The 25,915-nt window shown below is 38.2% G+C and overlaps 3 protein-coding genes across 4 annotated transcripts; 2 read left to right on the forward strand and 1 right to left on the reverse strand.

Annotated features, from left to right (window-relative positions):
* The first annotated feature begins 1,069 nt into the window (after positions 1 to 1,069).
* On the forward strand, positions 1,070 to 13,502 carry kpna1 (karyopherin alpha 1 (importin alpha 5)). 2 transcript variants are annotated; one of them, XM_046877564.1, is made up of 14 exons: positions 1,070 to 1,164; positions 4,090 to 4,223; positions 4,505 to 4,618; positions 4,745 to 4,844; positions 5,134 to 5,228; positions 5,822 to 5,953; positions 6,870 to 6,958; positions 8,405 to 8,504; positions 8,719 to 8,882; positions 9,145 to 9,223; positions 9,337 to 9,462; positions 9,545 to 9,672; positions 10,369 to 10,544; positions 11,694 to 13,502. In XM_046877564.1, the coding sequence occupies exons 2-14, from the start codon at positions 4,098 to 4,100 to the stop codon at positions 11,879 to 11,881; spliced, it is 1,617 nt and encodes a 538-aa protein (XP_046733520.1). In that variant the 5' UTR covers positions 1,070 to 1,164; positions 4,090 to 4,097; the 3' UTR covers positions 11,882 to 13,502. The 2 variants fall into 2 exon arrangements, with proteins under 2 accessions (XP_046733520.1, XP_046733519.1); XM_046877563.1 differs by lacking the exon at positions 1,070 to 1,164 and adding an exon at positions 1,523 to 1,712.
* Positions 13,503 to 15,671: 2,169 nt separating this feature from the next.
* On the reverse strand, positions 15,672 to 19,070 carry fam162a (family with sequence similarity 162 member A). Its single transcript, XM_046877565.1, has 5 exons — positions 18,846 to 19,070; positions 18,426 to 18,512; positions 17,754 to 17,865; positions 16,668 to 16,776; positions 15,672 to 16,423 (listed from the first exon to the last, which is right to left on the reverse strand). The coding sequence occupies exons 1-5, from the start codon at positions 18,895 to 18,897 to the stop codon at positions 16,316 to 16,318; spliced, it is 468 nt and encodes a 155-aa protein (XP_046733521.1). The 5' UTR covers positions 18,898 to 19,070; the 3' UTR covers positions 15,672 to 16,315.
* A 736-nt stretch (positions 19,071 to 19,806) lies between these two features.
* Positions 19,807 to 22,499, forward strand: mix23 (mitochondrial matrix import factor 23). The gene is made up of 5 exons (XM_046877567.1): positions 19,807 to 19,948; positions 20,721 to 20,846; positions 20,959 to 21,105; positions 21,657 to 21,716; positions 22,333 to 22,499. The coding sequence occupies exons 1-5, from the start codon at positions 19,898 to 19,900 to the stop codon at positions 22,381 to 22,383; spliced, it is 435 nt and encodes a 144-aa protein (XP_046733523.1). The 5' UTR covers positions 19,807 to 19,897; the 3' UTR covers positions 22,384 to 22,499.
* Positions 22,500 to 25,915: the final 3,416 nt, after the last annotated feature.

A 25,915-nucleotide genomic window follows, 5' to 3' on the forward strand; every position in this document is an offset into this window, starting at 1 on the left:
TTGATGGGCACCTTGCATACTACATTCACAATTTCATTCACATGAGATAATTTAACACAGAAAATGCTTCTGGTATGTGTTTGTGAGGTGTGGTGAACCTGGAAAAACTACACATGGATATGTGGATACATACACAGCTCAAGGTTGAACTAGGGACACTGCAATTGTAAATTATATGAAGGATGTATTTGCTGAAGGACAGCATGCTGGTGCAGTGGGCAGTGTTTTCACCTCAAGAGCCCAGATGTGATCCTGAGCTGGCATTACTTCTGGTGCGAAGTTTTGGTGCATGTTCTTCCTGTTCTCCCTGTGCCTGTCTGGGTTTCTCTGGGTTTGGGAATTGTTTTTTTTAAATGCTGATTATAATCATGAACTAATGCTTAATCCTATGTGTGTTTTTAAAACACATACAGTATTCCTGTGGCTGTCATTCAATAATTGTTATAGGACTATCTAACCCTTAACTTAACCATTACTATAAGTTTATATAATGCAATAAATTATTGATTGACTGTGTGTCTGCCTACTTGCTATTGGTTCACTGGGCTACAGCTTTCCATGTTTCTGGCACCATGAATCACAGCCCATTAGGGCTTATGTGATATGTGAAATGATTGCAAGATATCGGCTTTCGATTCAAGCAGACAAAATCTGACAAACAATGTATAGTTTTTCTACTGCATTCAGACCTCATAAGGTACTGCAGTTTTTTTGGCCAAAAAATAAAAAATAAAAACTTTAAATTGTAAACATTTAAAATAAATGAGTTTTGATAGGTTTAACTAAATATTAAAAAAAATCCATGTATTAATAAATATGAATCTTAATAAATATAATAATTAATTAATATTAATAATGTAATACATAATTGTTATTACTTGTGTATTTATATTAACATGTATTATTATAAATATATGTATTATATTTATAAGAATACATGTTTATATAAATACACAAATTATTTATTAATCAATAATAATAAGAAGGAGTATAATTTATTAATATAAACTGTATATGAATTCCGTTAAATAATAGTAGTTGAATGCGCATGCGCCGATAGAACGCCAGCCTAAGGAATCACGCATGCGCAGTAGCACAATACCGGCGGACTCTTCAGATCAGTGGCCTGAACGACGAGGGGATAAATCGTTGCCGTTTTAACAGGTCAGTGTCTAAAGGAATAAGCAGAATTTCACTGATTATCTATTTATATTTATTCAGCGAGAACTACTGATCGAAAATCATTTCGAATACACGATATACAAGCTATTCGGTGAAGTAGATCTAGCCCTTGTCAGTTAGTGACGCCAGTTAGGCGGTTATCTTTTTCTCTACTTGTTTTCGACAAGTCCCGCGTCCTGTTTTCTGATTGGTTAACACGGTCCTGTTTTCTGTGATCGGATTGGTTAGTACGTTTGTACGTACACGTTATTTGGTGGACGAGCCAATCCTAATCAAGTAGGCGGGGCTTTCTGAACGCGGATGGGGAATTTATTCTCGAAAAAGCCGCTAGGGCGTCATTGCGGCTAGCTTGTTTTCTATGATATTTGTATATGGTTTGACATTTATCCTGCGATACAGAGGGAAATTATGAGATATTACATAAAGATATATTAGGTGAAATACACGATAATGTTAAGATTAATTCTTGATTAAGGGGCTGCCTGTTTAAGGATACCGAGGCTTCTGGTGCCTAAGTGAGCGAGCAAAGGGTTAGTGTCATACTGGAAAAAACAATACAATAAACAGAAAATGTTATTTGCTAATATTATATTATTATTAAATATTATAGTGATATAATTGGGCGAAAGTGCAGGTAGTAAGCTTTTTACGTCATGTATTTGTGCAGTGTACATGCTGTACAGTGGGCAAACTGCGCATGTCTGGAAAAAATTGGTCATTCAATTCCACTCCTGTTCATTCCTGGGATATTATGGAAATTCGGTAGACATTTATTTAATCATAATTCATTTAATATTTAATGTGTTTACAATATCACGGTACACTTTGTAATCTGCTCATTTTCACAGTCTTTTTTGTACATTTTTATGTTTAACGTCATCCTGGTCATCATGGTGCAGTGGATCCCAGGTCTATTTCATATCCGTTTTGCAGGCAGGAGTCTGTTTCCTGAACAGGGTTTTCCTGCCTGGCTTTTGTAGATGCTCATACACTTATTCACTACCTTCACTCACTACTAAACTGACACGGACAAACGGAAATGAATACACACCTGGTTTAAATATCAGGATAAGAAAAAAATATTGTAATCCTGTACAACGATTGTTGTTTTCCAGCCATTGCAGATTTTAACGGTGTGTAATCCGGAGTACTTTAGTGTTTCACTAAATCCTGCACCCATCCTTTAATCCGTTTCCAGCTGCACATTGCAGTGACTTTTCTGCACAAACACTCGCTTTTGCTTCAGCTGAATGGTAATGAAGTGATGACCGTCAGGTCTCAGCTGCTAAAACACTACAATGTGCCATGTTGGCTTCGATGGACCAAGAAACACTACAGCATTTCTAGTTTTCTTTACAAAAAAGGTTTATTTTTTGTTTCCCGTGAAGCAAACTTGGGATGATGATGATGAAAATACTCAGCTGCTCTTGGTTGCAAAGCGTTTATGTACCTATCATTGTTTTGTTTGCTTTCCCTGCCAATGCAAATGAAAGCTTGTTAAGAAGCTGTAAGACGAGCAATATAAACAAATGGCGTCCCTTGTGAGCCTGACAGTCTGCAAAACATGAATAAAATGAATGCAGCTTCAGGTTTTCAACACTGCGTAGGTGCCGGCATTAGGAGTAGTCCCATGCACATCTTATATAAATGTTTTTTTTATGTTTATACAAATAGGTTGTTTACAGTTTTATGCAACAAACATTAAACAGTCTGAAGATTTACTTTAACCAAACAAAATATATTAATGTCCAGATGTTCCACTGTATTGTCATTTAAAAATCCTCCCTTACCATCAATAACAGCTTTACACACTCTCTGCATCTTAACAGTTCGTTTCTCCAAACGTTCAGTTGAAATACTTTGCTGTGCCTCTCGAAAAAATTGTTCTTTACTAGTTGAAGATTTCTTTCTGACAGTAGGATCCAGATGTCTGCCTTACAGGTCCTGGTAAACGAGCTGTTACCATAGAAAAGATTAGATGTATTAGAACACATTCTAACTAATCGGGTTGAGAAAATTTAACAGCACTTTCTTATGAAGCAACACTGCCCAAGACAACCATTACTTTTCATTTGAAAGCCAACTGATCTATGATTGTTATCTCCTGGTGGAGTTACCTGAACTATTAAATATTGGCTTGAATGTATTGTCCAGCACCGAAATTTAATCCTCAGAACTTTGCAATGCAATTGGATCACAGGTTTTAAACTGAAAGCTTTAACACTAGGTGTGTGCGATATTGGAAAAGTTTTATCTCAATATTTTCTTGGATTTTGCCGATAACAATAATCAGACGATAGTCCATAATTTAAAATTGTGTTTGTAAATTTCTTACATTGTAGTAGTCAGTAGTATACTGATGAATTGAATGAAAAGTATTGAAGGTCAGAGTATTTATTATTTAAAACTGAAGTATTCAAGTAAGAACAAAAATTACTGCTCTGCTATAAAGAGAACTTGTCAGTATTCGGGGGATTTTCCGGGTAATGTCCCCCGTGTTTTTTTTCCAATTTCGCCACTGCCAACGCTAAGATTCAGCTGAGATTCATTTTCCTGCGTGAATAAATAGCTCTCCTTTTGTTACGCTCTTTGCCGGTGTGTCTGCTATGGGTTCCTGATGCCTGCAATTTTGCTTTGTATTATTTGTTGTTTGGTTTTACTTCCACTTGCCTGAGTCTTTGCCCCCTTTTTTATCGAGGATTTGTTTATGCATTTGAACCTTTTCTCTGGGTGTATGTGGAATTATATTTTTGTTTGTTTGCGCACTTCCGGGCTTGAGTGATGTAGTCGATTATCTGATTTTGCGTATCGTTAAAGCAACATTTACGATATTTTTGTCCACAATGTATATTAGCAAGCACCTACTTAACACACTTTAATTTTGTTATCGTTTCCCCCCCCCTGAAGTCTAAACCATGAGTCAAGGAAAGGAAAATGCACGACTCCGGAGCTATAAGAACAAATCCCTTAACACAGATGAGATGAGGAGGAGGAGGGAGGAGGAAGGCCTGCAGCTACGCAAACAGAAGAAAGATGAACAGGTGAGCTAATGAGCAGCTTCGGTGTTTTTATTAACTGAGTTCACTTGGTTTACCTTGGTGGCAGGAACTTGCTCATAATTGATCAGGGGGAGTTCCTCAAACCATCTGGCCAGTAATTTAAGGCTGTAAGTCACATGTGAGTTCCATGTTAGTGGACAGACCAGAAATGCGACAATGTCACATGGACAGCATGGGTGATATGGCTACCTAATAATTAAGTCTAAAAAAAACAAAAAAACAAAAAACAACAAAAAAACTTGTGCATCTGTATGGCCTTACAGCTGTTCAAACGGAGGAATGTGGCCACAGTGGAGGACGACTGCACACTGGAGGATGATGGGATGTCAGACAGTGGCTACCTGGAATCCCAGGCCAATAACATGGAACAAATCATGGTAAGATGATTATTCAAATAATACATTTGTAAATAATTAGCAAAAAAAAAAAAAGGTGCATGCATGGCGTGTACATACACACGTTTTCAGTAGCAGTTTATTCAGGTCTTGTGCTTTATTCGTCAGGGTGGTGTTATATCCGAGGACATGACCCAGATGATCTTCTCCAGCTCTCCAGAACAACAGCTTATGGGAACGCAACGCTTCAGGAAGCTTTTGTCTAAAGGTTAGAGAAAACGCACACACTCGCACTTGCCTTACTGAACTTGTGAGGACCTTTTACAGCCATAATTAGCAAATTAATCAAATATAATCTCAACATTTACAATTGAATTAAATATTTGGATTTTTTTGTCTTGTTAAAATGCAGTTTTCTTCACGGGGGTCAGTCACATGTTCACACTATTTATAACGCCTGACATTCTTATCCACATGTAAAATACATGCCAACACACACTGTGTATTTAATATGTAGTCTTTGTTGTTCATGTAAGTGGTGTCTTTTCCGTCTTTAGAGCCCAACCCCCCCATTGATGAAGTCATAGCCACACTTGGTGTAGTGGAGCGATTTGTGGAGTTCCTGAAGAGAAAGGAGAACTGCACACTACAGGTGAAACCCACACAGAAATATCAGTGACTCTTCGTGTTTAGCAACAAGTTGATGTTGCCCCCAGTTAGGATCTGTTCAGTAGTCTGTGGTAGTCTCAATGTTTTAGCTGAACATACCAAAATTCTGGTAATGCGAGGTGTGAAGATGTTTCATAGATGTCCTTCAACAATTTGCATTTGGCCCCACTTCAGTAGGGCTTTTTTAAATGTAGTTATGTCGTTCCTGTTATGATTGAACCAATAGTATAACTAGTATAAAGAAAGCACATACCCAATCAGACTGCTGTTAAATAATCTAATAAAATTCATAAGTGGAGCAATGGGACATCTAAACCAAATATTTATGTATAGCTTGCTACTGTAAATGTAGGGTCCGTTTGACAATAAACACACAATACCACCTCATTCCTCAGATGCTAAACAGCCAGGATCCCATTTTAAGCTCTCAGTCCCACAGCAGCCATGAGTCACTTACTTACTCCAGTTGAAATGCTATTGCGATAAGCTCATGCTGGAGGAATGTGTGTGTGTGTGTGATCTGCAAACGACAGAAGTAGAAGGCCATTGTGGCAATGGTGTGTTGTATCTCCACAGTTTGAAGCAGCGTGGGTTTTGACAAACATCGCCTCTGGCACATCTCACCAGACGCGCGTGGTGATCCAGGCTGGTGCTGTGCCCATCTTCATAGAGATGCTTAGCTCTGACTTTGAGGATGTCCAGGAGCAGGTAGAGTCAACTAGACTCCAGTTCTCTGTAAATTTTTCTAAAATGCAGGATAAGTCTTCACCAGGTGTTAGTAGTACATGAAGAATTAAAAATGTACATAAATGGGACTGAGCAGATCGATTCAAAATGATCAAACCGTATTCCCAGTATCGCGTTTGCTAAACAATCAGGTTACCGTAGCAACAACAGACCCTTTTTTTCACTCAGTCTCGAATTCTTAAGAATGTTTCCAGACTGACTTCATTATTGAATATATAGTAATTGTAGTGGTCCGGGTCATGGGGGATTCAGGATAGTGCTGAATTTGGCAATACTGATAATGCACACACTCATTCACACATGGAATGATTTAACATGGACAAGCCACCCACCAGAATGTTTTTGTGAGGTAGGAGGAAACCCACACAGCCATGGGGAGAACATGTGAAACATCACAAAGACAGTAATCTGACTTCAGGATGAGGATCTGTGACCCTCGAGCTGCGAGACGCAAACATTACCTGCTGCACCGTCATGCAGCATGTATCTGGACAAGTTTATTGCATATGTGTAGAAACAGATCAACCCAAAATCATGCTATATGACTGTTTATTTATTTACTGCTGACAGAAGGCCAAACACTTGCCTTGAATCATGAATTCTTTTGCGTTTGATTTTGTTCTATTGTGTGAATGAGAGGAACTGTCTGGGAGTGTCTCTGTCTGTGTGCATGTCTGTTTATGTATCTCTGTGTCTATCTGTCTGTCCATGTTCTATGAGACACTCCTTGTCTGTTTGTCCGTGTCTGTCTCTCTCAAGCTAGTGAGAAACAAATGCACAATTGTCTATGTGGACCGCTTTCTTTCTGTTTTTCATTTTGATTCACGCTCTATCTATCCTGTCTCGTTTTTCCTTATGGTCTTGTGTTTCTGTGCAGGCGGTGTGGGCGTTGGGAAACATTGCAGGAGATAGCACAGAGTGCAGAGATTATGTGTTGGATTGCAACATCCTTCCCTCACTTGTACAGTAGGTTTCTTTCCAAAATGCCCTAATTGACCTCTGTGAAGGTTTATCACATTTTATACTGCTGCGCATTTATATACATATATACAAATACGCCTGCACATACCACCAAGGAATGACATATTATAACTTTATGACCGGTAAAGTGAATAACACTGATTATTCTATTTAATTCAGTTTTATTTGTATAGCACTTTTTACGATGGAGATTGTCTCAAAGCAGCTTTACACAGATAAAGCAGTAATATGGTTATATAAAGAAATGTGTAAGTTTATTGCATATGAGGTAGTTCCTTATAATTGTTTATCCCTGATAAGCAAACCAGTGGCAACTATTGCAAGGAAAAACTCCCTGAGATAGTAGGAGGGAGAAACCTTGAGAGGAACCAGATTCAAAAGGGAACCATTTTTATCTGGGTGGCACCGAAAGTCGATTTATTGCAGCACCATTGTTGAGGTGTGTAGTAATAGGTGTGTAAATGCAGATCTATTTGTGCAAACTTGTGGTCTTCAGCCATTGTAGTAGACTATTGATATTATGGATCTTTGTTGGTCTAGTGGTTAGGATGTGGTGCTCTCACCACTGCGGCCTGGGTTCGATCCCTGGTCAGGGAACCAACCCCAGCCACTCTTAGTGCCGGTCCCAAGCCCGGATAAATGGGGAGGGTTTCGTTAGGAAGTGCATCCAGCGTAAAAACTTGCCAAATCAAACATGCGGCTCATGAATACGGATAATCCGCTGTGGCGACCCCTAACGGGAGAAGCCGAAAAAGAGGTTTTTTTCTAGGCTGTAGGTGTGAAACCATCCCCAGCTACACAGAGTGGTTTCAGTTGAGAAGGACTCCATCGAGTGGTAGGACATAGGACAACCTGGCAGAACTGAAAAGAAGAAAAGACTAACATTGGTCACTGGAACCTTGGGGGCATGTTTATCTCTTTATCATTTCACCTGTTAGTAGGTGAGATATATTAGGCAGCAAGTGAACATTTTGTCTTGAAATTTAATGTGTTAGCAGGAAAAATAGGCGATTGTAGGGATTTGAGTGAGTTCACGGAAAGAACAGTGTTGAAGCAGGCGACAGGGTCATTGGCGGCCGAGGCTTATTGATGCACGTGGGGAGTAAAGGCTGATCCATGTGGTCCGATCTAACAGACGAGTCACTGTAGATCAAATTGCTGAAGAAGTTAATGCTCTTAATGTTCGATAGGTCAGAACTGTTTTAGCGGGACCAACACAATATTAGGCAGGTGGCAATAAAGTTATGACTGGTGGGTGTCATATACATACATACATACATACATACATACATACATATATATAAACAAACATATATATATATATATATATATATATTTTTTTTTTTTTTAAATATATATAAATATAAATAAATATTTTTTATGCTTCACTTGTATATAGATGTTTGTGTGTGTCTGTTATACTGTGTTTAGGCTCTTGACCAAACAGAATCGTTTGACTATGATGAGAAATGCAGTGTGGGCTCTGTCTAACCTGTGCAGAGGCAAGAACCCACCTCCAGATTTCAACAAGGTGAGACACAGGGAATGAGGGTTTACATTGTATGTATTCATATTGTATTCCTATTTTCATTTAATGGATTTCTATTGTAGCTTTCCAGTTTTCGTAAGAGCATTACGAAAAGTAACACTGGGTGTGGAATCTTAGGTATATTTACTTAAGTGATAGATTGTATGCTAAATGTGTGTGTGTGTGTCTGTGTGTGGGTGTGTGTATGTGTGCGTAGGTGTCACCATGCCTCAGCGTTCTCTCCTGGCTACTCTTTGTGAATGACACGGACATTCTGGCTGATGCATGCTGGGCGCTCTCCTACCTGTCTGACGGGCCCAATGAAAAGATCCAATCTGTTATAGATTCAGGCGTGTGCCGCAGACTGGTGGAGCTGCTACTGTAAGATATTACTCTTGGGTTTAGAAAACGGTGTGGTGTGCAGTTAGAAGGCTTTACAGGTGGTGCTATAATTTGCTAAATATAATGCAAAATAATACAAATTCTACAAAGTACGGAATTGTTTTATTCCTTTTACATAGTAGCCCATATACAAGTGTGCTAAAACATTGACAAGGCAAATCTTCAGCTTATATATAATGGATGTAAGATAAGAGCAAAACTCCATTTTATTGGCATATTTTATTTTTTTATTTTTTTGTAGACATTCAGATTATAAGGTTGTCTCTCCCGCGCTTCGGGCTGTGGGGAACATCGTCACAGGAGATGACGTCCAGACACAGGTCATAAAAACAAAGTGTCACCTTTAGGAACGTGTTTAACTTGGCAGTTAAAAAAAAAAATCACATTTAGACATTTAGGAATTTGAAAGTTTTTTGTTTTTTTACCTGAACAGGTGATCCTGAACTGTTCTGCTCTTCAGAGTCTCCTTCACCTGCTATGTAGCCCTAAAGAGTCCATTAAGAAAGAAGCCTGTTGGACAATCTCCAACATTACTGCTGGTAACCGGGCACAGATACAGGTGTGTCTCTGTCAGGCTCAGTATTCACTCAGCTATAATCTGTTTGTACTTGATTGATTTCACCCCTTCTCTTTATCTTTAGATGGTTATGGATGCAGGTCTGCTTCCTCCTCTTATCTCTATCCTTCAAGTGGCTGAGTTTCGGACAAGGAAGGAGGCTGCATGGGCCATCACCAACGCAACGTCCGGGGGCTCTGCTGAGCAGATCAGGTCGGTATTATCTAAAACGAACTATGCAAACATGAGCAGAGGAGCCAGTGTACCATGTTTTATTTAATTTACTCTCAGAAAGATTTTTCATAAAAAGTAAGATGCAAAGGAAGTAGAAGAACAGCATATTTGAAGAGTTGCTTGTTCAGCTTGTAGCCTTGTGGTTGTGTAGTGACCCCTGCTGTCACTCAGTGGGTGTGCACTCTTGGGTGTTGTTTTTCCTCCACTTTGTTATAGTAAAACTATCTGATCTATAAATGCATCAAATTGAGAAAATCTCAATTTCATTGTCACTTTTGGTGCTGCTGATCATTTATTTATAATTATGTGACTTTGTTACTTTCTAGGGTCAGATATGAGCATTTACTATAGTAACAGGATTGAACCTCATTAGATACTCTGGTAAACCTGACTATAATTAATTAAATATTGTAATTATTTACTTTCACAAGAGGTAGAGAGCAAAACTTGATTCAGTAAGTGCCAAACTACCTCCATTATAGACCACAAGAAGTATCTGTTAAATACTAACAACATTCCAGCATGGGGGGAAAAAGCGCAGCTTCAACCTGTTGCAAGCGAAACCCTGCAAGTAAACTAAATTCTAGGCCTAAATAAAGATGCCTGGATTCGTCATTCTGTCATGGCAGAGAAAATTTAAAGGATTTTCTTAAAACTTCTGTTTATTACAAACAGGAATTTGGTGGAGCTGGGTTGTATCAAGCCTCTCTGTGACCTTCTGACCTTGATGGACTCCAAGATTGTGCAGGTGGCACTGAATGGCTTGGAGAACATCCTCAGACTGGGAGAACTGGAGGCCAAGCGAGGAGGAGGAATCAACCCGTACTGTGCCCTCATCGAGGAAGCATATGGTAACTCAACACATTCAGGATTTTATTTTTCTCATAAAAAAAAAAAAAAAAAAAAAAGATCTTGCATTTATGGGTGTCCCCGACTATTGATTTACATAGTTGAATTAGAATCAAGTCTTGCAACGCAATGGTCTCAGTCGGTGGTCTATATATGCAGACTTTCTATTATTAAACTCGCAGCTAGCTCGCAGCTAGTTTGATGTACATAACATCACACAAAACTATAGAAGAAAATGTGTATATATAACATTTTGGATCAATAAACCTAATGAATACTGCGGAACGCTACAGACAGGATTTACGTGTGCGGTGTGGTGTGGTATAAAGTGCACTGTGCGGTGTGGTGTGGTATAAAGTGCGCTGTGTGGTGTGGTATAAAGTGCACTGTGCGGTGTGGTGTGGTATAAAGTGCGCTGTGTGGTGTGGTATAAAGTGCACTGTGCGGTGTGGTGTGGTATAAAGTGAACGTGTGCGGTGTGGTGTGGTATAAAGTGCACTGTGCGGTGTGGTGTGGTATAAAGTGCACTGTGCGGTGTGGTGTGGTATAAAGTGCGCTGTGTGGTGTGGTATAAAGTGCACTGTGCGGTGTGGTGTGGTATAAAGTGAACGTGTGCGGTGTGGTGTGGTATAAAGTGAATGTGTGCAGTGTGGTGTGGTATAAAGTGAACGTGTGCGGTGTGGTGTGGTATAAAGTGCACTGTGCTCTGCAAGTCCACAGTTAAAGTGACAGTCCAGTTTAAAGTGTGTAGTGCGAAAAGAAAAATATTTGCAGAAGTGTGATGATGGAGAGAGTGACCAGCTTTTAGATCCTGGGTGTTTCCTGGTTCAAACTCCGAATGGCCTGCGGGAAGAAGCTCCTCCTCATTCTCTCTGTGTTTGCTTTCAGGGAGCGGAAGCGTTTCCCTGAACGCAACAAAGAAAAGAGTTCATTGTTGGGATGGTGTTTCCATTGTTTCCAGTAGTTCTATGTGAAATCAGACATTGAACACCCCCATATAAACAAAATGTCATGATCCTCATTTTGTAACACCTCTGCAAAGATTCGACTGTACGATTTGGATTCCTTTTGAGGCATCAAATCTTTAACTTTTCAGAGTCAACCCGATTGCATTGTTAAGTACTCATTCTTTTTTTTTTTTCCCCATGCAGGTCTCGATAAGCTGGAGTTTCTGCAGGGCCACGAAAACCAGGAGATCTATCAGAAGGCATTCGATCTGATCGAGCGCTACTTCAGCCCCGATGACGAGGATCCAGCCCTGGCCCCGGCTGTCGACCTGCAGCAGCAGCAGTTCCTTTTCCAGCAGTGCGAGGCTCCCATGGAGGGCTTCCAGCTCTGAGCACCAGAAGAGCCACAGCGAAGAGAGTTCTTAATATAAGTATAGAGATGTTAAAGCGTGTCACATTGCAAGAGCCTGTGTTGCTGGTCGACTTCCTTAACCTTCACCTTACCTGCTCCCTTCACATCTGCTGTAACTGGTTTTGAAGAGCGAATTCAGGAATATAGAGCCAGATTGACCCTAAAAATGACCACCAGTGCAGCTTTGGTACTGTTGAAAGACTCCCACATAGCCTACCTTACAGTAATTCCCACCACCGAACCCAGAATAGATCCTCCGTCCAACATAAACAAGCATTAAGACTAAACACTGCATCCAGCTAAGCGTCTGTTAGAGGCTGGATATTGACTGCTTGTACGTATGACCTTGCTGCAATATGGACGTCTTGGAGACAGATGGCCTGTACGCGATTGTTTTCTCATTCGTTCAGAAACACTGGACTGACCGCGTGACTGTGGGTGCGCCTTGAAGTGCACGGACAAATATTTAAAAACAAAGAAGAAAAGAAGAAAAAACACCAACAGAAAGGCACAATTTGGCCAGTCTGCTCTGAAGACTGAAAAGACTTCAGCATTTTCTCTACTCCTGCTATGAAGACTGCCGGCAAAAAGGCAACTGTTGCTGACTGACTGAGACCTGATTCCAGACTGTGCCACTTAATTGAATATCGAACTCGTTTGCTCTCATTCTCATGCATTCGTACGACGAGTGTGCAGGCTTCCTTCAATTACGTGTTTGCACCTTCTGGGAGGTGGAGTTTCCCTGCGCACTGAGACAAAGACAAACTTTTGTTCCCTTCCCCTCTTCGAGCCTGTGTGCCAGACGCTTCGGACTTAAAAGGACGATTCCATACGATAACCATCCTTTATCATCAGCAGCACTTTATGTTCAGGAACACAAATCGTTTGGTTCAAATGGAAATCGTTTTCCTTTCCATACAGTACTTGGCTCTCCGCTCCTCAGGAAATGAAACGAGAAAGGTGTGTGTGCTCGGTGCACGCCCCAGATCGCAGGACGTTTCTTTACAGAACTGAACACACTAAATATTGGAGTGAAATTTCATGGCTGATTAGCTTTGCCCTTCCGAAGCTTCCTCCACTACTCGGACTCATAACATTTAGCGAGCTGAAATCTTAGCTTCCTAGTGTGTGACACACACACACACACACACACACACACACTTAACATGACTGATATTACTGATCACAGACCCATGTTCAGATATCCTCATATAATATCAATATTATCTAGAGTGACATGAAGTAACAAAAAAAAAATTCTTCACGTCTCATTTTGGGGATGGAATCTGTTAGTACCAACTGTGCCATAATCCTTATCTGATAATTAAGATTTACAACCCAGCAGCAACTTATAAAAGGCTACTTAAAAAGGCAAAAATGAATCCAAATTGAGCTTGAGGCATACTGGTGATTTTGTTTGCTCAAAAGCTGCAAGATTGTTTACTGGGTTTTCTTTTTTAATGTCTGATTCTCCGAGAAAGAGAGAGAGAGAGAGAGAGAGAGAGAGAGAGATGACCAGCTCTTCATTTTCAATACTGCTGTTGTATTGAGATTGTGTAACTGTTCTCTGTTAAGCCATTTGCATAAATGCTGTTTCATGAGTTCCTGTGGCTGTGCTCTCTTCCATTTCTGCACCTCTTTGTTTAGGACTGCAAGTCCTAAACCCACGCATAATATAGATTTTTTTTTTTTCTTTCTTGTTTTCTCATGATCGCAACATAATTTTCCCATGATCTTGACACAATATGGATTCCTCATGATCATTACTTAATTTTTCTGTGTATTCGGCATAAGAGAATGTATTAAACGCAGCCCGCGTGGACGGGCACCGGTGTGGGGGTGTGGAGAAAATTAAGTCGTGATCACGAGAAAACAAAAGTAAAATTACAACGCATGGCCTTTAAGGACTTCCGTACAGGACGGTGAATAACAAGATAAATATTTTCACATGTAGCGGAATGATCTGTTCTGTGATCCGAATGATGAGTGAATTATTACATATTACACCAGTTTAAATAGAATTGAGTTAAAACAAGTAGGCGATCCAGTTCGGATCCAAAATCGGATTTCTTTTTACGGTATGAATTATCATGAATATTTTACTTGTGAAACGATCACATTTTTTTTTTTTCTTCAAGCAGAACAGTCAATCAAGACATCCAGAAAAGCCGATAGTCAGAACTAATGAACACAGCAAATACTTTATGGCACTGCCCACATATTGCGACCGCCTTTTTTTTCTTTTTGTCTTCTGAAGGACCTTACAGGCACACAGGCCACACCTGCTTTACTATGAATGACAAGTTCATAAGCTGCCAGACAGGTGCATTAACTACACCTTTTTCACTGTAACTGACAGGTACAGTGGCCACACCCCCTTCACTGTGATTGTGTAGAAACTGACACGTGTCTCCATTCACGAGTACAAATTGTCCGCATATGTTACCACCACCGTTTGGCTTTTGAGTGACCTATTAGGCACACAGGCCAAACCTCCTGCACTGTGACTAACAAGTGCATAAGAAGAAGAAGAATAGCCTTTATTTGTCACATAAACATTACAGCACAGTGAAATTTGTTCTTTGCATATCCCAGCTTGCTCAAAAGCCGGGGTCAGAGTGCAGGGTCGGCCATGATACGGTGCCCGTGGAGCACAGAGTGTTAAGGGCCTTGGTGACACCAGGGCTTGAACCCCTGACCTTCCGATCAGTAACCCAGCGCCTTAACCACTGAGCTACCCTCCCCAAGCTGTGCCTACTGCCTTGTGACTGACCTATAGACACGGATTTGCCATTCAAATGAATACAAACAGCTGCATTTTTCCCTCCTGAGGAATGGATGGCGATATACACAGATCAGGCATAACATTATGGCATTATAACATTATAAATGAATAACACTGATTATCTCTTCATCATGGCACGTATACGTAGGTGAGATATATTTATTAGACAGCAAGTGAAGATTTTATCCTTAATGTTGACTTGTGAGAAGCAGGAAAAATGGGTGAGTGTAGGGATTTGAATGAGTTTGATTAGGGCCAAATTCTGATGTCTAGACGACTGGGTCAGAGCATCTCCAAAACAGCAGCACTTGTGGGATGTTCCCAGTCTGCAGTACTCCGTATATATCAAAAGTGGTAGAAGGAAGGAACAGTGGTGAACCAGGCGACAGGGTCGGGACTGTTTGCCCGCAAAAGGGGAACCAACACAATATGGGGCAGGTGGTCATACATATCTTTTTTTTTTTTTAACCCAACACTTAGAAGTAATGTTTAATACCCTGCTACTTTCCTTTCATCAGGCAGGGTCTCAGCTCAAGATATGAAACGCAACATCAAACAAAAGCCTTGTGATTCTGAGCTTGCTCATAGTTGCAGGTGTACCAATTACATCCTGTCAGAGGTAAACATTTACTAATTACATAAACTTTATCAAGTTTAGCAATGCACTAAATCCAGTTTGTGTTTTTTTTTGATCTGATAAAAAATACACCACGGTATAATAAAAGTAGGAGACACATGATCACACGTATCGCAATACAGTAAGGATTGCAGCATTTATAATAATAAAGTCTTGAACTAAATAAAAAGATCAGTGAAACAATGTCTAAAAGCAAACGTATTTCTTTTTTTCCCTTTTTTTTTTTTAATCAATCAACCTTTTACCAATGTAATGAACAAATACAGCATTTGTAACCCCATACTGGATGCTAAATTAATTTGGTTTAAAAAGTAACATATAAACAATTAAAAAGATCATAACACAAAAGAAGATTGGCATAATTCATTTAATGATAATTATGATTATAAAGTTCTGGCTATCAGTCTGATATGATACTTGTTTTATATCAGAAGATAAACAAATAAAAGGGGTGCTGTAGAGACAGGAAACGTGGGCAGAAATGACCCTAGGACTGTGTATTCATGGCACATTTTAAAAATATATTTTTAATCAGATACTAATCCATTGGTCCAAAACATTATAGATTAATTTATTATTTCAAGTGTTCATATAGAAAACACAGTCTAAGCTTGTAGCCTTATCCCCTGTATTGGCTTGTAAAAAACAAAAAAAAAAAAAAAAAACATGCTTACAAGAACGTGAAAGTTCATTAGATATAAGAATAAAACTTTTCAATTGGTTAATCCCTGATTTTAAAGAGAGAGAAGCGACACTGATGACATCAATTCTTATTTAATTTTTTCAACCCAAATATCTCTCTATATATAATATAGAAAATATGTTCACAAATACCGAAGCAGGTGATAAACACTTTCTAAATAGTGTATATATCTATTTAACAGTGCAGGAACTTCTTTGCACTACCATGTAATTATTCGATGACGATGTGATGCTGTTGAAAAGCGTGAGTCTTAGGGTTCCTGTTTAGGGATGGAGACGCCTCATTGCGTTTATTTCTCCATCAGAGATCCTTCTAACTCCAGCTCCTTCTTCTCTTGTCTCAACCGGGCCTTCTTCTCCATGTTCCTGCTGGTCAGGTTGTCATGGCGACCAGCAGCCTGCAAGAGCAGAACATTTCTTTTTTAGGTACTAATGTAAATTGGTCACTCAGAAATAAGAAGACAAGTGTCCTTTATAGTTTAATTATAATGGTTTGATTTCTGTCTCATACACAAGTACCCAAATAATGAGGGTAACATACACAGAGTGAAAATGGCCTTATTTTTTATCGACATCCTACAGTCAGTAGTAAATCTGTATAGTGCATTACTGATAGCTGGTATAGGTGTAAGAATGACGTACCTGTTTTCCCAGGATGACCATCCAGATGCAACCTCCAATAGTCAAACCTATCATGACATAGCAGGCCCTAATCCGCAGTTTGTTCCTGGCTGCATCAATCATCTCAAATCTATAAATCAGTAACAGAGATTGTTTGTAATCTGCATGTTCAAAATGCTTATACAGTTAGTGCTGTTGAAAACCTGAGTGAAGATACATACACAGGCCACATCTGCAACACTTACATTTAATGAACCGAAATGAACTTGTTTATTATTTGGATTTGTTGCAGTATAAATATTAGGAATAAAGTAACACACAGTGTGTGTCATATGTGATTAATTATTATTATATTATACTATTATATGTTAATTTATGACAAGCCTGTTTTGGTTTAAAAAAATATAGTAGCTTTGAAGAGCCACACCCACTTTACCATGACTGACAGATAAATAGGCCACACCTTCACAATAACTGAAAAGCACACACTCCACACCTCCTCTGACTCTTAGGTACATAGGCCACACCTCCCTCATTGACAATTACATATTCCACACCTTCACCAGAAAAGCCAAGTACTTAAACCACACCCCCTTCATAATGACTGACAGGTACATAGGCCACACCTTAATAACTGTGACTGACTGAGGTACAAAGGCCACACCTCTTTAACTGTCTGACAGGTACATAGACCATGCCTCCTTCATCATGATTGACTGGAAATGCGGGCACCTCATTCACTGTGACTGACATAGAAAGGTCACATCTTTACTGTGAAGAAAAGGTGCATAGGCCACACCTCTTGACTGACACACAGACATAGGCCACATCTTCTTTATTATGACTGACAGATAAACAGGCAGACACGGCTGGTGTAGAGGTCACATCCCATTTACTTTTTATCTCATTAATGTGGAAGAAAGCATCTGTATTCCATCATATGAACATCTCCAGCTCTCCACCTGAGCAACATCTGTTCTTTGATCCCCTCCCAGAGATCTTAAATTACACCAATTAACTTTACATGCCGGGAAGTTTTAGAACAGAAATCACATGACTTCATAAACTCTGTTTTATCTGTTTATGCGACAGGAAGTGAACACTTACGACACATGCTCTGGGATCTGCTCCTTGGATTTGAAGCGTCCGGACCACACAAGAATCTTCTTATCCATCTCGGATGGTCGGTAGCCAGGCATTTTAAACCCTGCCTTTTGTGCTGCAGTGAACAGAAAAATCATGAGTCAGAGTGACCTGGTAGACAAGCAGCTATGCTTTTTTTTTTTTTTTTTTTTACCACACTGTCTGCTGACATCATATTTAACCTTATACTATGTAATGCTATTTTAAATATAATTGGACAGGCTTTCAGTGATTTATATACAAATTCTGGATAGAAAATATACATACATTATAGACAAATATAAATAAATAAATAGTGTAGATCCCTTGTGAATAAGAGTAGTGTCTACAAAAATCATTGGGTTACTCAATTTTATTAGATTTATTTACTTTGTCATAGGGAATCTTCATTTTTAAGGCTGTTTCAACAATAAAAAAATATACAGTCACACCATTAGCATGTGCAAAAAAGGAAAAAAGTTTTTCTGCGAATCTCAGCGAAATGTTTTTCAAAATGTATTACTAAAATATTTCAGACAAATTAGATTTTTAAAACTCCATACGCTGAGCTTATTTTTTTAAAAGACTTGAACAGGAAAATGGGTCTAAAATTTGTTTAAAAAAACAAACAAACAAAAAAAAAAAACAAGAAGTCACCTTGTGTTGGCACACATGCCTCCTGATGTGGTTTAGTGCACAACATCCTCCATCTTTCCGAATTCGACGTGGATCTCTGCAGTTGCCCTGCAGGTAAAACGAAATCAGAAGCATATAATCATAAACATGACTCAGCAATATTGTGAAAGAAAACGTGCGAATCTTAGGGTACAAGTTGTGCTATTGAACGGGAGTAGTGACGTCATAAAATGGAGGGTCTGTTTTGTAATTTGTGACGTCAATCATATTAATAAAGGTCATGTTTAAGAAAAAGTGTTTTGTCATCAGACTACTATAAAAACAGCTTTGATTGTATGTTTAGTTTTATTTATTTTGATTTTTCTGATATTTCTAATTAATCTTATTTGCACCCAAAAACAATAAAAAAAAAGATCCTATATACACAATAATGTTACTCACCTATAAAAGCACCAAAGGCGCCACGAGATCTGCTGATTGCGTTAAAAGCCATGTCTGTTGTTCAATATATGTGTGCAACGACTATAACAGTACTAATAAAACAAATAATTTGTCTATTTAACTACCAAAAAGAACCATACAAACAGTCCGGCTTGCTGCTCCTGTGTCTGCAAATAAACTGTTGTGTCTCTAAAGTGCGTAGCTTGGCTAGCCGGTCTGTGCTACATTCACTGGTCCAGCGGATCGTTGTTATACACTGTTTTCAAATATTATAAACAACATTATGCATTTCCCCCACATGACGTCTTTGCTTATGATTCAAACACTGTAAGGATGCAGTAGCTATCCTGAGCACACAATTGTGTACGAAACATTAATCCTCATCATGCATTTTGCGTGTTTATAACTTAAAACGTTGTTCTTGCATTGTCGCTACAGTTCATAGTAAAGTTTCTTACAAACCTAATTAAATATAATAGTTTGTTTAAATTAGCATAACGCGCAAGAGTGCATTTTGTTTTCCATCACGTAGTTAGTAACCCATTTAAATAACAAGTATTTTACAGTTTACTGCTATAGGAGTGATAAACACTTTGCAACACGTAGATGCAGTGAATGTACATTTAGCAAACAGGACCTTGTTGGAGACTGTTAGTAGTCCATGAAGTGCGCCTGTTTAAAACGTTCAAGTACAAATCGGGCATAAAAATAAACAGTAAACAAAAATGTCACCATCAGTCATTTTCACACTGAATCATAACCAATACAGCTGAAATATTACATTTGATTGCTTTTACAGTATTTTTAGGTTCATTTAAAAAAACTTTTCGGTTCGTTTTTTAAATTTTATTTCTGTAAAAATGTGTTTACTAGTTAGATACTTTTCCCGAAATTCATACAATTCTTTAATTTAAAATCAAAATAAATACTTAAAAAAAAACATTTATCAGATTTGCCAAACAAAACTCGTGTAATAATATTTCAGCAATATAACTCAGGCACTGTTTGACCAGCTATAACCCTCACTGATTTTGAGGACCCTTCAGTCTATCATGGCGGCGCCCGGTGGCATTCTGAATTGTGAGGACTTTTTAATGTTTCAGGTAAAAACTTTAGCTTCACTTTTTTATATTTAATTTAGAGGACTTCTATGGAGTAGATTCCCATATTTATGAGCTTGTTTTAGTTTAATTAATATGAAGGTCTTTATTTTGTCATAGGGTTAGTCACAGGTATGACCATAGCTGAAATTCAAACATCTCCCTGATTAATATATAGTGCACTAACTAGGGAGTAGAATCCATTATTTTTATCCCCTATGTAGGGCACGAATATAGGGAATCTACAGTAATTTGGGATACGAATCAGCACATAGGATGCATAGGAAGGAAAGCTGCTCTACATGCTAAACCTTACTTCAGTTATGTCTTTTCTTCATATTTCACAAAGAATTATGTTATTACTTATTAACTTTAAGATTATTGAAAAAGAAAATGCTTCAAACCTCTGTAATTTGATAGGGGATGTTAAACCTGCAGAGAATCCCTAGTCTCTCAAATTTTTTTCTGTTTTTTTTTAAAAAATCTGTCCATTATGTTATGATGTATATATTTATGCTAATATATATTTATATAATTATGCTTGTTTGTTTAAGAAATTCTTTCTGTTGTAACATGCCATTTTTGGTTGTTCATTTTGTTCAATAAAGATCTTTTTTATTTTTTTTTTTTATTTTAATTATCTTATTATAAAGGTTTTTTTTTTTAAATCTATATTTAAATTCCCTACATATTTTTGACAAACTTCAAATTCCCTTTTTATTTTCGATAAATGTTTTCGCAAATTTTACTACAGTCCTTTATTTCTCTCTTTTAGGAGATGTTAAAATCAATGCGTACCTTTGATGACAGGATCGTCCACGCTCTCAACACTACTGTGCCCACGGTGTCCTTCTCAGGAAAAGTGGATGCCTCACAGACCTGCAAAGAGCTTTACGAATCTGTACGTGTCTTGTGTATTTAAACCGATCCGAACATACCGTCTTCAATCGTTATGTGTTTGCTTGTATGAGAGACTTGGCAACTTTGTATGTGTTTTGCATGTCTTTTTTCAGCTGATGAAGGCCCACATGAGTAGAGATAAAGCAATAAAGGCATGTATTGTAGAAACTTCAGAAGTTGTGGGGCGGTTACGTGAAGCGAGGGCGAAGGAAATCGACAACCTGTCTATCATCAAACAACTCAGGAAAGAACAAAACAAGGTAGTGAGCTGTTTTATGGACAGGTTATTTACATGCATACCGAGGTAGTGGCCTATATGTCTATGCTGAGATTGCATGATTATCTAATAAGGTTGTATACCTAACTTTGAGATTATGGAGACTGTGTGTATTCCTGAAGCTGTGTACAAATCTGTGCATATGTATGTTTCGAGGTTATCTACTGAGGTTGTGTAAATTCTAATGTCTTATACATCCTGTACATCTACTTAAGTTGTGTAATTTTCATGTACATCTGTCAAGGTTTTGTACATATTTCGCAAAGTTATCTAACAGCGGATTGTGTCTGTCTACCAAGAAAGTGTATTTATGTACTGAGGTTTTGTATATGTTTGCTGACTTGCCACTAGATGGCGACAAACCCTAGCACAAAGCGCATATGACATCCTATTAAATGATTGGAATGTACAAAAAAGTTCAAATTGTTGTAGTTCTATCTGTTTTAAAGTTATTAGAGTTAAATTGATATAGTGAATTGAATTTTGTCATGACTAATAACTTTTTTCTTTTTGCTTCTTCGCAATTTCTTCTAGTTAAAACTCATGCAGTCCGAACTGAACGTTGAAGAAGTCATCAATGATCGCAGTGTGAAGGTCAGGAAGGCTGCGTGCTCTTTATCCGGCTATTTGCACAAACAGTGCATTCTGTCTTATCCTTCACCGTTCAGCTAATTCAGAAACCTTACTTTTACATGGACCACCTCTCACCTAGATCACTGCCATATATATATATATATATATATATATATATATATATATATTTTTTTTTTTTTTTTTTACCCTGCTCACTAAGGCAATTCTCTAATCAGAAATAATTAATAGTGACAGTAATAACAGATCAATAATGATATTTCTTTGACATTGTGACTTTGATAATAAATTGGTTCCTGGTGTGAGTATAATAACCACTCTACAGCCGTGGTGAGCAGAAAAGCATCACAAGATGTAAAAAAAAAAAAAATTTTACAATAGCAGAAAACAGAAGAAAGGTTACAGGAACTGCTTTATGTAATGTAATCCTAGAACAAGAATTAAACTTTTCTGCTTTCATAAATGCAAACTTTTCTTGCATCTGCCACTACAGTTACTACATTAGATAAGTGTTTATTTATTAGTAATGAAACAACCATTTATTATGATGTATTCTTTTTCTCTTTTGAAAGTCTCTCCAGCAAACCAAATTTTAACCCGCTTCCCACTTCCTCCACAGGTTTTCAATGAGCGATGTCGAATCCACTACATCCCCCCTAAGAGCAATTAAACTTCAGTGCCATTTGTAGCTGCAGTGTTCGCTGAGACGACTGTGAAAAAACAACTGGACTTCATAAAGCTGTTGTACAAAATGGATTTTTATAAACATTTTTTTTGTTTTTTTTCTCCAGTAGCCAATGTGTGTTTAGTTCTACTTCTGTCTCTTGGTCCGTTTTTAATGTACACTGCAAATTACCGGATTGGGTGGAAATCAAATGGGGAAAAAAATCACAAGGAGGATACATTTGATTGGACACTTAAGTTTACATTGTACCAGTGTAGTGTTTTATCTACAGAATACCAGTGATGATATTTTTCTGATGGAAATTTAACAGGAAGTCACAGTTGTCACACAATTTCATGTAATCACTTTAATGGTATAAGAGCCACAAACAGTTTTTCCCTCTCAAGCTTCACTCTCTCTCTCTTCTGGATAATGAGACAGTCTTCAACTTGTTATTGAAGAAACACAGAAAAGAAACAAGGAAAAAACACATACATAAAAATCTTCCATAAATGTTAGAAAGCATTGTTGGTTATTTGCTGGCCAAATGGCATCCCATTAAGAAAGTTGAAATTTAAAGTAATTATATTTAAATTTATATATAAGTATTACATTATGACAGGTGAATGAATAACACTGATTATCTCTTCATCATGGCACCTGTTAGTGGGTGAGTTTTATTGGGCAGCAAGTGAACATTCTGTCCCCAAAGTTGATACATTTGATTCTACACTTAGGTTTACACTGTACCAGGCTTAAAAAACAGTACAAACTCATAAATTATAAATTATTAACACTTTTTAGTGCACACTGTTCTAGTGAACTAATCAATGCTGACGTTTTACTACCCTGTAGATGATTCTTTTCTGCATTTACATTTACATTTACATTTGCGGCATTTAGCAGACGCCCTTATCCAGAGCGACGTACAAACGTGCTTTAAATCTCTAGTAGTGAATAAATCTACACTGGTATGCAAGAATACAAACTCAATATAAATATAACTCGAATTCTACAAACTTGGAAAGTGCTAATTTAGGTATTTCAGGAAGAGGTAGGTCTTCAGTCGTCGCTTAAAGATAATCAGGGACTCTGCTGTACGGACATCTAGGGGAAGTTCATTCCACCACTTTGGTGCCAGAACAGAGAAGAGCCTTGAATTGTACTTACCTCTCATTCTGAGAGAAGGTGGTACCAGTCGAGCAGTGCTGGAGGATCTCAGACAGCGTGGTGCAGTGCGAGATGTGATGAGGTCACTGAGGTAAGATGGTGCTGGTCCATTTTGGCCTTGTAGGCAAGCATCAGTGTTTTGAATCTGATACGTGCAGCTACTGGAAGCCAGTGAAGGGAGCGCAGCAGTGGGGTGGTGTGGGAAAACTTGGGCTGATTGAACACAAGTCGTGCAGCTGCGTTTTGGATCATTTGCAGTGGACGAATAGCGTTCAGGGGAAGACCTGCCAGCAGAGAGTTGCAGTAGTCCAGTCTTGAAATGACAAGAGACTGAACAAGCAACTGGGCAGCCTGTATGGACAGAAATGGTCGAATCCTTCGGATGTTATAGAGACGTTATAGAGAAGAAATCGTTCTGCGTTACATCAGCATGTCCTGTAGTGTTTTATCCACAAAATACCAGTGATGTTATTTTTCTGATGAACAATTTAACAGGAAGTCACAGTTGTCAAACAATTTCATGTAATCACTTTAATGGTATAAGAGCCACAAACAGTTTTTCCCTCTCAAGCTTCACTCTGTCTCTCTTCCGGATAATGAGATAATCTTCAGCTTGTTATTGAAGGAACACGGAAAAGGAACAAGGAAAAAACACAAACATAAAAATCTTCCATAAATGTTAGATAGCATTGTTGGTTATTTGCTGGCCAAATGGCATCCCATTAGGAAAGTTGAAATTTAAAGTAATTATGTTTAATTAAGTTTATATATAAGCATTACATTATGCCAGGTGAATGAATAACACTGATTATCTCTTCATCATGGCACCTGTTAGTGGGTGAGTTTTATTGGGCAGCATGTAAACATCCCCAAAGTTGACCTATTAGAAGCAGGAAAAATGGGCGAGTGTAAGGATTTGCGTGAGTTTGACCAGGGCCCAATTGTGATGTCAAAACGACTGGGTCAGAACATTTCCAAAACTGCAGCTCTTGTGTGATGTTCCTGGTTTGCAGTGCTCAGTCTTTATCAAAAGTGGTCCCAGGAAAGCACAGTGGTGAAACGGCAACAGGGTCGTTTGTCTCTGAGGCACATTGATGCATTTGAAAACTAAGGCTGGTACGTGTGTTCATCCAACAGATGAGCTCCTGTAGCTCAAACTGCTGAAGAAGTTAATGCTGTTTATGATCGACGAGTCAGAACCGTTTTAGCAGCAAAAGAGGGACCAACACAATATTAGGCAAGTGGTTTAATTTTTCCACCATCATAACTTTATAACAAATGCCTTTTTCTCCAATACACATTCAAGCACAATACCTCTCTGTGTGGGTTTCTGTGGTGTCTCAATGAAAGTATTCACTGGGTTCGTCTTGGGCTTTGGGTGTCTTTATTCTCCAAAATTCCAGCTGTCTTTCGTCATCTAAAGACTTGTAAAGACTCTGTTGAACAAAATCATCACCACCCTCCAGGACCTGCAAAACAAACTCACCAGTGGCCAAATCATTTAAAGAATAAGGGCTTTATGTGTATTTTGGTGGAGCTGAGTGTGTTTCTTTTGTACCTGACCTACACAACTGTATATTGTAGCATTTGGCAGTGAAGACATTAGTAGTTTTTCCAAACAGTCATTATTAATTAATAAAACCACATGAAAAGTCAAGTATCCCAACATTTTCATCCATAAAACTAGTAATATAAGAATAATTGGTAAAACGTGAACCTTCCAGAATCTCAGACCAGCCCAGAAACAAACATTGGATTGTTTTATTTTTTTGTTCCTTAAGAAATAGAAAGAGATAAAAAGCAACTTTGGCAAAGTTGGTCAGCGATTATGATGATTTAAGCCTTTTTAATGTGGAAGTGATGTGGAAAAAAACCAAAACACCAGAGCTCAGTTATTTCTTTCACGAGGAGTAATGACGCATGTTTTTCAGCCTTAATTGTTTATCTGTGTGTAATCGTCTTGAACCACACTTCCATTTTTTGTACCACCTGCCAAAAACCACATGGTTATGTAGACATCACCCTGATTGCTGACAAGACTGCAAAAACACCATGTGACAAGCAAGCAACTGCAATTTGAATTGCAAAGTAACAGCTACATTTTTTGTTATTATTTATTATAGTAAATCCAAAAATAAACAGAGAAGAACAAATTACATCAGTATTCCCAGTAATTTCCACCTCGTCTGTTAAAAAATAATAGACTATCTGTAGTCACTCATGACTCATGTTTTCAGTTATTGTGTTTGTCAGAAAAAAACTTTTCAGTTCCTTAACTATCACTGAATGCACAGTCCGTGATTAATCACACTTTAATAAATAAATAAAGTAAATATATGATATAAATCCAAACCCAATCCCAGAGCCA

This window comes from Silurus meridionalis, chromosome 21, assembly GCF_014805685.1.
Source record: "Silurus meridionalis isolate SWU-2019-XX chromosome 21, ASM1480568v1, whole genome shotgun sequence".
NCBI lineage: Eukaryota > Metazoa > Chordata > Actinopteri > Siluriformes > Siluridae > Silurus > Silurus meridionalis.